Source organism: Orycteropus afer, unplaced genomic scaffold (genome assembly GCF_000298275.1).
Source record: "Orycteropus afer afer isolate SDZICR_OR568_19922 unplaced genomic scaffold, OryAfe1.0 scaffold00701, whole genome shotgun sequence".
Lineage (NCBI taxonomy): Eukaryota > Metazoa > Chordata > Mammalia > Tubulidentata > Orycteropodidae > Orycteropus > Orycteropus afer.
In genome coordinates, this window is record NW_006922288.1 from 114,085 (window position 1) to 125,924 (window position 11,840).

Below are 11,840 nucleotides of genomic sequence, written 5' to 3' on the forward strand. Positions count from 1 at the left end.
ATTATGGGAGATTCCAGTCAATGTCATGAGACAAAGTGTATGTGAACTGCTGTATGGAAGATGAATTTGCTCTGTAAACTTTTCCCCAAATCACAATAAAAATTAAAAATAAAAAAATATAGCTCTATTTAGTCCTCCTTGTAAAAATTTTACCATAGTGTTCTAGTTTATGTAATCTTTTTTTAATTAAAAATAGAGTTTAAATCATTTGAATTTCCTAGATATCACCTACTAGTTTTATTGAATTTAATCTATCATCACCTTGATTAAGATTGTTGTTGTTGTTGTTATGTGCCATCAAGTCGGACCCGACTCATAGCGACCCTCCTTGGATTTCCGAGGCAGTATCACTACAGAAGTAGGTTGTCCCATCTTCCATCCAAGGAGTGGCTGGTGGGTTTGAACCACCAGCCTTCTGGTTAGCAGTCAAGTGCCTTAGCCACTATGCTACCAGTAATTATAAAATTATGTGTTCAACTAATTTAAATGATCAAAAGTAATGCTTTTTTTAAAAAAAATTGAACTAATTATTTAATGCACCAAATGTTATGGATTCACTTTTTTCAGCTTTAGTGGTAATTTCAAGATTTTAATTAACTTTGAAAGTTTTGTTATGGTGAAACAGCAGACTTACACTCTCCTATAATTAAAAAAACAAAGAGTTTTTTTGAAGGATAAAGTGTTTCATGAAACTGAGAGACGTGCTATCATCTAATGGGGAGGCTGCAGTGTTCTGAATTACAGAGAATAGTTAGGTTTATCTCAGGTAGAATAAAAAAGACTTAGTGTTCACAGGCACTGGAATTTCATAAACGAGGGAAAAGAAAAAGTTGCAAGGAGTGGGTTGTTAAACTACAACATTTCTTTACATTAAGCTCTAACCTAATATTAATCTCTACTTTAACATTGGGAGTTCTGGTGGAGTAGTGGCTAAAGCATTTTACTGCTAATCAGAAGGCTGGTGATTCAAATCTACCAGCCACTTCTTGGAAGGAAGATTGGACAATCTACCTCTGTAGTGATATCATCTTGGAAACCCAAGAAGGGGTTGTTATGAGTCAGAATCATCTCAACAGCAGTGAGTTTTGTTTGTTGGTATCACAAGTGAAAAAAAAAAAATTATTGATGCTTAACTTCTTTTGGGTTATGAGCACTTAAACTTTGACAAGAAGCTTAATTAGTTCTACAGAGTGACAATGAACATTTCAGGCCTACTACAGATTGATTTAAAAATGGAATTTTGTTCAGATCTGGGCTACCTATTTTTTATTCATGCCAAGCACCTCAGCTTATTGGGTCCACATACACCTCCATAGACATCTTCTCCTTTTGATCAAGCTTCTATCAGGGGGCAGATAACCCACAGAAAGAGTTTCTCATCTTCTGCAAGTAATTAATATCTCAGCAGTGGTTTTATTTCAAATTTAAGATACCAGCTGCCAGTTCTGTTATTAGAGATACTGAGCAATGGACTTTTTTAGGACTTCAGATGCCAGCTCTGTTACTAGAGGTGGTCAGATAACCACCCAGTTTCACCATTTTTTGCTTCCTCTTTTTCATCCCAGTCATGACAAGGTTTGTCAAGAGGTGCACCCTTTTTGGTGGCCATGTCAGCTAAAATATTTCCTCTAATCTCTTCCACTTGTGGAATGTGTTTTCCTAGTTTCACAGGTGTAGATCTTAACCACCATGATGTTGGAAAGGAGCAACAGAGCTTCCAAGAGATTGAGTACAGGGGTCATTTTTAATTTAGTTCTTGGATGATGTCAGAAAGTCCTTTGTTTCCATAACATTTCAAAATCATGAACAATTCCAAAACAATACCTCAAGTGCATGTAAACTGTTACTCATTTTTCAGAAGCCAACTTGCAAGCCCTGGTGAGAGCAATCAATTCAGCTTTTGTGCTGAAGTAACATCAGGTAGCAAGTTGTTTCTAGGAGGACCACAATAGACATGATGATAGCATATCCACCTTCAAAAGACAAATTAAAATAATATGGTTTTAGATATAATCCATTAATTTAAAAGATCAGTTCAGAATTGGGGATGGGAGCCTCCTACAGGTCTTTCTTGGTATAAGTAATTGGTCTGTTATATCTCTGCAATCATGAGAGAAAGTTTCAAAATGATCAGATAGAGGAAAGAGAGTAGCTGGATGTAAAGCATTAGTGTTGTGCAACCTAATGTTGGAGATGGCTAAAAGCAGGACGTCATAAGAGGTTACCTTTGTTGTTGTTGTTGTCATGTGCCGTCGAGTCAGACCCGACTCATACCTTATTGGTTGACAAATATTGAATTAAGGAAGAAATTAAGACTATAGCCACAGCATGGGGAATGTGCACATCTAAATACTTCATGAATATAATATCACCTGTGACTTCTACCAATCTGGCTGTGGAAGTAACTCCTATAAGGCATGGAGGATATTCTCTGGCTACTGGATCTAACTGTAAGCTGTATGATACAACTTTATACCCCAGGTGTCTGAGTGAAAATCCCCAAAGTGTTTCTAGGACATATAAAGAAAAATCCCATTTTAAACTGGCATGGTGGTAAGTGACTACTTTCCACCCCCTACTTAAACAACTGAAATGGATAAGGTGCAGGTCCCTTTAAAACTAATAAGGGGACTCAGCTATTAGGTATAATTTAGGAATCCAGGCATAATAGTGTCCACAAGCCCTAAGAATCCTTTCAGCTGCTTATTAGTGGTAAGGTTAGGGAAAGCCAGAATTGCATCTTTTCCTTTTTTTTTGGGGGGGGCAGTCTATGGATACTCCTTGTGTTGAAATAATATGCTTTAAATATTTATTGAAGGTAGAGACAATTATAATATTTCCTTGGCAATTTTTGGCCCCAAGCAGCCAAATACTGTAATAGCGGAATATTGTCCTTTACACACGTGCCTAATGAAAGGGAAAAGACTAACTGATTGTCAATGTAATGGAGCTAACTAGAGACATTGGAAAATTGTAAGACTGTAAATATGCATGTAAAACTTGAGGAGAGTAAACAGTATTTTCAGTAAATGAGGCATAACTGACCAAGTAAATCGTCCACGTCAAAATAAATAAGTATCGGCTCTGGGTGAACTGGGATATAAAAAGGTGCTGCACAAATCTATTATGGTAAAATGAGTAGCTTTGGGAGGAATGTTAGATAAAAAAAATTGAAGTTAAGCATTATGTAAAACGGAGAGGTAATTATGCAGTTAATGGCAGGCAAATTTTACACAAACTGGCATCCTTAATTCCTGAATTTCTTTGCAAGAAACAGTACTATTTCAGGGACTAGTGCAAGAGATATGAGCCCCTTTTCCAGAAAATGTGGCTTATCAGGGGTAGATTTTCCTTTGTTTCCTTCTCTATATTTTATTGTGAAATTCTAGAGAAAGCCATAGAACTATCTATTTGAATTTTTTATGGGTTGGGCTGAGGAAACTAGACCAATGACCATTGTCTGTGCAAGATGTGGCTTGTAGCATTTCTGAAACTGTTGAAAGGTAATATGGGGTAAGGGTGAACAAAGCATTCCCAGAGATTCCAATTGACTGGCAGATAGCAAGATCTCAGTCTGGATGTGATATCCTGCTTATGTTGAGTAGACGATTCAAAAAAATTATTTCAGTTGCTCGTGAATTTTTCAGAGAACCTTAAGTATTTTGTTTTGCAAGAAACATTTCGCCTTTCAGTGACTTTCAGCACTTTCACCTTACTTAATCTATCTCTGCTTTTTTTTCCTCATCACTTTCTCACTCTGTGATCTTTTCTTACTAGCCTCTTCATAGCTCCCTTTACATCTTTGTTTCTCAGAGTGTAAATAAGAGGATTGAGGGTGGGAGTTACTACAGTGTACAAAAGGGTTATAAACTTTCCCTGACTGTGGGAATAAGAGCTGTTGGGATGGATATAAACAGCTGTGATGGTCCCATAGAACAGAGACACAACCAATAAATGGGACCCACATGTTCCAAGGGCTTTACGCCAAGCTTGTGCTGACCTGATCCTCATCACTGCTTGTGCAATGTTTCCATAGGAGACCAAGATGAGTGACAGAGGGAGGAGAAGCAGTACCAAGGAAGCCATGAAGAGCTGGACCTCATTGGCATGAGTGTCTACACAGGCCAACTTGATCATGGCAGGCACTTCACAGATGAAGTGGTAAATCCTCCGGTTCCCACAAAAGGGCAGCCGAAGGGTGATGGTGCCCTGGATGAGGGTGTTGCCCACTCCACTCAACCATGCCACTCCTGCAAGTGACTGGCAAAGCCGTGGGTGCATAACAGTTGCATAATGAAGTGGTCGGCAAACAGCAGCATAGCGATCATATGCCATGACAGTTAGCAGAACACACTCAGTGGATCCCAGTGCCAGAGACATGTACAGTTGAATAGCACAGCCTATAGGAGTAATTGTCTTGGCTGGGCCATGGAGGTTCCATAAAAGCTGAGGCCCAATACTGGTGGTAAGGCAGAGGTCAACAAAGGAGAGATTTGTAAGGAAATAATACATTGGCATATGGAGCATGGGATCCAGAGTGGAGACCAAGATGATAACTGTGTTGCCCAGCAGTGTCAGGAGATAGGAGATCAACACCACTACAAAAAGGATCTTCTCAAGTTGTGGCTTATCAGAGAAGCCCACCAGTATGAAATCACCTTCTAAACTCTCATTACTCATCTTCATAACCCTACTTATGAAAAGGACACAGAGAAATATAAAAACAGAATATTGTGTCCAAAACCCAATATCAAACCTGAAATTATTGAGTTGGGAGCTCTGATGGTGTAGCACCTAAGGCATTTGACTGCTAACCAGAGTACTGGCAGTTCAAACCCACCAACCACTCCCCAGAAGGAAGATTGGGAAATCTACTTCTGTAGTGATACCACCTTGGAAACCCAAGGAAGGGTCACCATGAGGGAGATCTGACTTGAGCACAGTGAGTATTACTGAGTTAACGTTGTGTAGTGGGAGGCAAATAAAATTAGGAATGCATTTAGGAGAAAATGGCCCTGAACTTGAGGAGTGAGGATATTTATAGAGAAAGAGAGAAGAGAGAAACTTGACTGACTCCAGGAAGAAAGTAAATATGTGAAGGATTGTCCTAAAGAACTGCTAAAAGATATCATGAAATAAGATAAACAATGCAGGAAATGATTAATAATTAATGGTTTCTTGATTATTCCTAATAGTTTCATTTTTCTGCAAATCTTCCTTTGTCTTAACAACAACAAATTGGAAGGAACTGAAAAGAAAACAAGGGGTTGTCCAATCAGTGGACATGTAGAACTATTTTATCAGTGGTCAAAAGCAGCTCTCATTGCACAGTGGCTAGACGCTTGGCTTCTAACCTAAAGATTGAGGAATTGGAATATAGCAATTGCCACTCAGGAGAAAAATGTGGTGATCTGGTTCATAAAGCCTTGAAAACCCTCTGGGTCGGTTCTACTCTGTCCTATACGGTTGTTATGAGTTGAAATCAACTCAATGGTAATGCACATCAGTGGTGAATAGTAACAGTAGCAAATAAGGAATACACACATTTTTAAAAAACATACTATTATTGCAATACTCTGTCATATACATTTACCAATATCATGATAAGATGGAATGAATACATAGTTATCATGTTGTAGTAACTATTTAATGAATAACATCTACATATCAAATAGATAGCCTCCAAAATTTTTCTTATACTATAAAAATAATCAGTTGGAAATTTTATTTTTATACTAATTAAAGTATATAAAACTTTTAAAAATTTTGTTCTTCGATAGATTTCATTGAAATTGTTTAGCATGTACTCTGTATTTTTCTAGCAGATGGCAGCAGAATACCAATTCCATTTGATTTCCTTACCAAATGTTACTAATTACTTCAGCAATGCTCTGTGTCATAAGTCGCCACTGAGCTTCTACTGGAGGAGATGAGAATAAAAAAGAGAAAGTGCCTTGGGAAAGTTGATTAAAAAAAATTGTAGTGCAATTCTGCTGATGGTGACCAGAAAATCTTTCTTAGCAAGTAGTGTTTAAATAGAAAAATGAAAGATAAATAGTAGTTAATCAGTGAATAAAATGAAGTTTGAAGTAAAGGGAGATTATTTGAGGCAGAAGAGAGAGCATGCTAAGGTTTCATACTGAAAAGCATTGAGGAGAAGAGGAATATCTAGTATGACAGGAATGCTGATGTTGTTGTTATGCCTTGGGTTTCCGAGGCAGTATCAGTATGGAAGTAGATTGCCCAACCTTCATTCCGAGGAGTGGCTGGTGGGTTTGAACCACCAGCCTTCTGGCTAGGAGTCAAGTGCCTTAGGCACTATGCTACCAGAGCTCCCTATGACATGAATAGTCTTCAGTAATAAGTAGTTACACGCTGGAAGAAGAATGTTTAAATAATGTTAAAGATTTGGATTTATCCAATGGATTTACTAAATAGGTCAAGGGGCAATGGAGGTCAGAAGGGAACAAGTAATTGATACGTTGTTTGTATTAAAAAAAAAAAATTCTGGCTTCACATTGCAGAATGGATTGGCAAGGAATATGTTGATACACAGGAACTAGTTAGAAAGCTATTACAGATTACAGCTCTCTCAGGAAGAAATGACTTGGTGATGAGAGGGAAGATTTATATTCTTAGATGCTAGAGATATTTAGAAGTAAGAATCGACAGAACATGATTTACTGGATGTGGAGGGTCAGAAAGAAGGGTTGATGATCAATTGGATGTTTATTTCTTGAAAAACTGAGTGTCCCTTACAGAGTCAAAAGACATGAAAATTGAAATAATCTTTTGTAGAGAAGCTAATAGATTCACATATTTCTCAATTTTTATTCCTAAAATATTGAATAGATAAGAAATGTTAAAAGTGAGTCAACCATGTTATTTCACTCTTTATCAGATGTCTTCTCCCTAGACATCCACTTGAATACATCTAGAATGTCATAATTGGAAACTATCAATACTCTCCCTAACAACAAAAAAAAATTCCTCACTTTACAATTTTCTACTACTTATATCCATTCTTTCATAACTATCAAAGCAGAAGTTGATTGTGATATTTTTTCATCTTTCATGCATATTAACTAATCTCACTTCAAGTTATTTAATTTTAAAATAACCTCATTCTATTTATATCATCATAGATGGCAAAGAATATTAGGTGGTCTCTTACCTCTCAGTTTTTATTGCTCATTTCCTTCTTATGCACAACTGATGGAATAAGAAAAAAAAGTATGTTCATCAAGATATAATTTTCATTTTTTAAATTATGGAATTCATGAAACTTGGCGTTGAATTCAAGGCACTGCACAATTTCTGCTCCCGTTTTGGTTTTCAGAATTATCTCCCAATATTTAATATTTGTTGAACCCAAATAGCTCCTTTTTCTACTCCAATCACATAAAGTTATAATTTCTGGTTCAACTCCTCAGTCAATTCTATGTCTCCTCTTTGCTATAACTCTTCCATTTCCTTTACTCTGAAAAAAAAAAATAGGTTAAAAAATTATAATCCAGTGATTCTGACTCACGAAGTTCTCAAGTGTTAATAGAGTAGAACTGCTCCAAAGGGTTTTAATGTACAGAATTGTGATAGGTGAAATCGTTGTCAACTTGCCTGGGCCTGGTTGAGTGGCTCGGCAGCTGGATGTAGTTATTCCCCATGGTGAGATTGGCAATCGATTCCATGGTGGAATCTACTGGAGCAGTTGAGTAGCTGCTTTAGGGATGTGGTCTGCTTCCAGTGTATAAGAAGTAGCTTTGAGGGAGGTCTCCAGCTTTTTGGCATGTTTGAACACTGCATATAGCCAAGTCATTGTTCAATAGCCTTCCATGCCCTGCCGATCTTAGGATTTCTTTTGGACTTGAATTAGTGGCTGGTGTGTTGTTTCGTAACATTGGGATTGTGCTTTTTTACTTGTCAACTTTGGGTTTGTCAGCCTCAGCAGGGAGCTACTGCCTGAGTGAAGAAAAGCCTCTAGCTTCAGTGAGCCAGGAGCAAGAGGTAGAGGTGAAACCCAAGGTCGAGAGACTTTCCCCCAGCCCCTAGTGCCCAGCCCTTTGAACTCAGACTTCAAGCCTCCAAAACTGCAAGAGAATAAAATCTCTGTTTGTTCGAGCCATCACATCTGTGGTATTTCTGTTACAGCAGCAGTAGAGGTAACAAGGGAAATCTGGTAGCATAGTGCCTAAGGCAATTGACTGCTAACTAGAAGGCTGGGGGAACCACCAGCCACTCCTCAGAAGAAAGATGGGGCAATCTACTTCTGTAGTCATACTGTCTCAGAAACCCAAAAAGGGGTCGCTATGAGTCGGATCTGACTCAAGGCCAGTGAGTTTGTTTTTTTTTTTTTAGAGGTAACTGAACAGTAACTTTTAGAAAAGAATTCTTGGTGGAGCAATGGTTAAGCCTTCACTTTCTAACCAAAAGTAAGTGATTTGAAACTACCAGTTGTCCTCAGGAGAAAACATCTGGGGGTCTGCTCTTATAAAGATTACAGTTTAGGAAACATTATGGGGCAGTTCTATCTGTCATGTAGGTTATGAGTCAGAATCAACTGTATGGCCCAAAGCAACAATAATATTTATGGATACAGATTGCCAAGACTTTATTTTGCAGTGTCACTGGGTGGATTTGAACCACCAACGTTTTTGCTAGTAGTACAAAACAAACCATTTGTGCTACCCAGGAACCTGTAGAATATATGCTACTTGTTAATATTCATCTCTGGACCAACATCTTCCAAGACCTCAAATCCACTCTCTACAAAAACTTCTTTTCTGTCATCCCTAGATAATTTGCAATAATGTGTCAATTTGTGTCACACTCCTCCTCACTGAGGAGATCATGCATCCTCAAATGTACAGTGAAATCTTAATGGGAAGACATATTTCTCTTAAGTATCTTTCTTCCTATCCTAAGCATGCAAACCTAAATTTAGAACATACAAGGAACCAAATAAATGCTTGTTGAATAAATTAGTATCTTTTTTCTTTATATTAAATAAATGGTCTTTCTTCTAATTTTTCCTTTGCTATCTAGAAAAAAACATATGTTTACAACGTATTTGTTGTTATTGTTGAGTGACTTCAAATTGGTTAGAACTCATAGTAACCCTATGTACAACAGAAAGAAACACTGTCTCATCCTAAGCTAGTCTCACAATTGTTATGCTTGACCCTATTTCTGCAGCCACTCTGCCAATCCATCTCATTGAGAATCTTTCTCTTTTTGGCTGAACTTCTACTTTACCAAGCATGATAGCCTTCTCCAAGGACTGGTGCCTCTTGATAATATGACCAAAGTACAAGAGATGAAGTCTTTTTGACATCCTAAAAACAGCATAAATCAATACGATATGCATATAATGTTGTTGTTGTTGTTGTTATATGCCTTCGAGTCAGCCCCAACTCATAGCGACCCCTCCTTGAGTTTCCGAAGCAGTATCACTACGGAAGTAGGATTGCCCAACCTTCCTTCCGGTAGTGGCTGGTGGGTTTGAACCGCCAGCCGTCTGGTTAGCAGTCAAGTGCCTTAGGCACTATGCTACCAGAGCTCCACACATATAATGTTGTTGTTGTTATTTTGCCATCTAGTCGGCCCTGACTCATAGCGACCCCTCCTTGGGTTTCCAAGGCAGTATCACTATGGAAATAGGAATGCCCAACCTTCCTTCCGAGGAGTGGCTATAATAGTGTTCATTAAAAAGCAAGTGTCCGAATATTTCAAAGGACACACATCAATCATATGAGATGATGTTTAAAATGTACTACTGTGAAATGTGCTTCTTAGAAATACTAGGGAGATTTCTGTAGGTAAGTAGATAAATAATCTATAGATAATCTCCAAGCTTTTATTTTGATATAGTTATCATGTTCACATTTACTTAATTCAATTATGATCCATTCATTCACTTGCCCTTAACTCATTGCCATGGAGTCCATTATGACTCATGATAATCCTATAGGACAGAGTAGAACTTCCTCATAGGGTTTTCAACAGTCATCTTTATGGAAGCTGACTGCTACATTTTTCTCCCATCGAGTGGCTGGGGGATTTGAACTGTATACCTGCCAGAGGCTGAGCACATAACCAGTGTGCCATCAGGGCTCCTAGTTCATTTGTACTTAAGAAATAGAATACATGAGCATCACAATGTATTGCATACTATATATTTAACTTTGCATATTTGCCTAAATATGGAGTCTTTCCAGTTCTCTTCAATTATGGAGGAAATAGAATGATCAAATGGTTAAGGGGATCAAGAACACATACACATATATAAATACAAACATAAACAAGCAGCCTCTACAACATGTATGTATTCAAAGTTATGGATATATTAGAATTCATATTTGCAAACTTTTAGCAAACTGTATAATTAGAAAATTTTAAGAAAGAAATCTAAGAATGTAAAGAGGAAGATTCTCCAAAATGTAGAGAAATTACCCTTCTTGTTTTTTTCTCCCTAAATTTCCCTAAACCAAATGTATTTTCTTAAAATGAAGGCAGCTATATGTAGTTTATTTCACATACAACTCCCTTCTAAAAATAGTAAGAGTCAAGTGAATTTGGTATTTTGGTATTCTTAACTAAAAACACTTCAAAGTAGGCAGGTAAAAAAGCTAGGTTAATTATTGGCTGGGATGGGTCAGGAAGGCTAACATGAGCAGTTCAAGGAAACCATTACTATGCCTTCTATATATAATTTATAGTATCTGCAGATGGGCAAGAGAAATGATGTAGCCCTCAGCATTTTGTTACCTCTGAAAATTTTGTACTTTCATTCTTCTAAATAGTTTCCCAAGACAAGTAGATGACTCTTAAGAATGTTCTTTCCAGAACCATGAGGTTCTGAACATTAATCTCTGAATCCAAGGCCAAGTTTCGAGTGAAAGTGCTTATTTCTGGAGCCAGAAAACACTGAAATTTCTGACTCTAGTAGGAAATGATATTAGATTCAGAATAGGACCTTGGGGACCCTGTATTCCCAATAGGGCAATTAATACCAAGCACAAAAGTGACCAAGAGTTAAGGTTTCCTGGGGAACTTGTATGGAAAGGGTTACTACTGAACACTTAGATCTTCAACATAGAAGGATTACAGCACCTCAATTTACATGCAATATTAAATTTTGGAAAAGTTATCACACTGCAAGGTGCATACTTAGGAGCATAATTTTCACAATATTACCACCATCACCACCTTATTTTAATAATTGCTATTTAATCAAGACATAATTACCAAGACCTTATAAAATGAATATCAGTTCATGTGTCACAAATCAAAGTAAATCAGCAGGATAAGTTTTCACAGTAGGATAAGTTTCATGAAGAAGACAGAAAAAAAAATATTAGTAGTAATATATTTCCTTTAGTCAGCATTCCCCAAATGTTTAAAAGTTTATATCATTTCTCTTCTTAGGAAAATTTACAAATACAATAAAGGCTATTACTGCTTACATTAATTTTCTCCAAGTGTTTCTCCAAATCTTTTGGCTCCAGAATATTTTAATGAATAACATTTCTTAATGGCTCATATATGGTAAGGAGCTCTGGTGGTGCAGTGCCTAAGGAATTTGACTGTTAACCAGAAAGCTAGCAGTTCAAATCTACTAGGCACTCCATGCAAGGAATATGGAGAAAGCTACTTCCGTAAAGATTTACTGACTTGGATAGAGTTCCGGCAAGATGGCGGACTAGGCAGAAGGATTACATAGACCCTCTTCAACAAAGAAAAGGGAAACCAATTAACACAGACACAGAAGATAATCGTGGACCCCTGAGCCTTGAAGGGAAGGATACAGAATTGGACTAAACCCCAATTAGCAGAAGAATTTG

General features: G+C 37.4%; 1 protein-coding gene across 1 annotated transcript; it reads right to left on the minus strand.

Annotated features, from left to right (window-relative positions):
- Window positions 1–3,744: 3,744 nt before the first annotated feature.
- Window positions 3,745–4,686, minus strand: LOC103211152 (olfactory receptor 2G3-like). The gene has a single exon (XM_007957070.2). The coding sequence runs from the start codon at window positions 4,684–4,686 to the stop codon at window positions 3,745–3,747; it is 942 nt and encodes a 313-aa protein (XP_007955261.2).
- Between the last annotated feature and the right edge of the window lie 7,154 nt (window positions 4,687–11,840).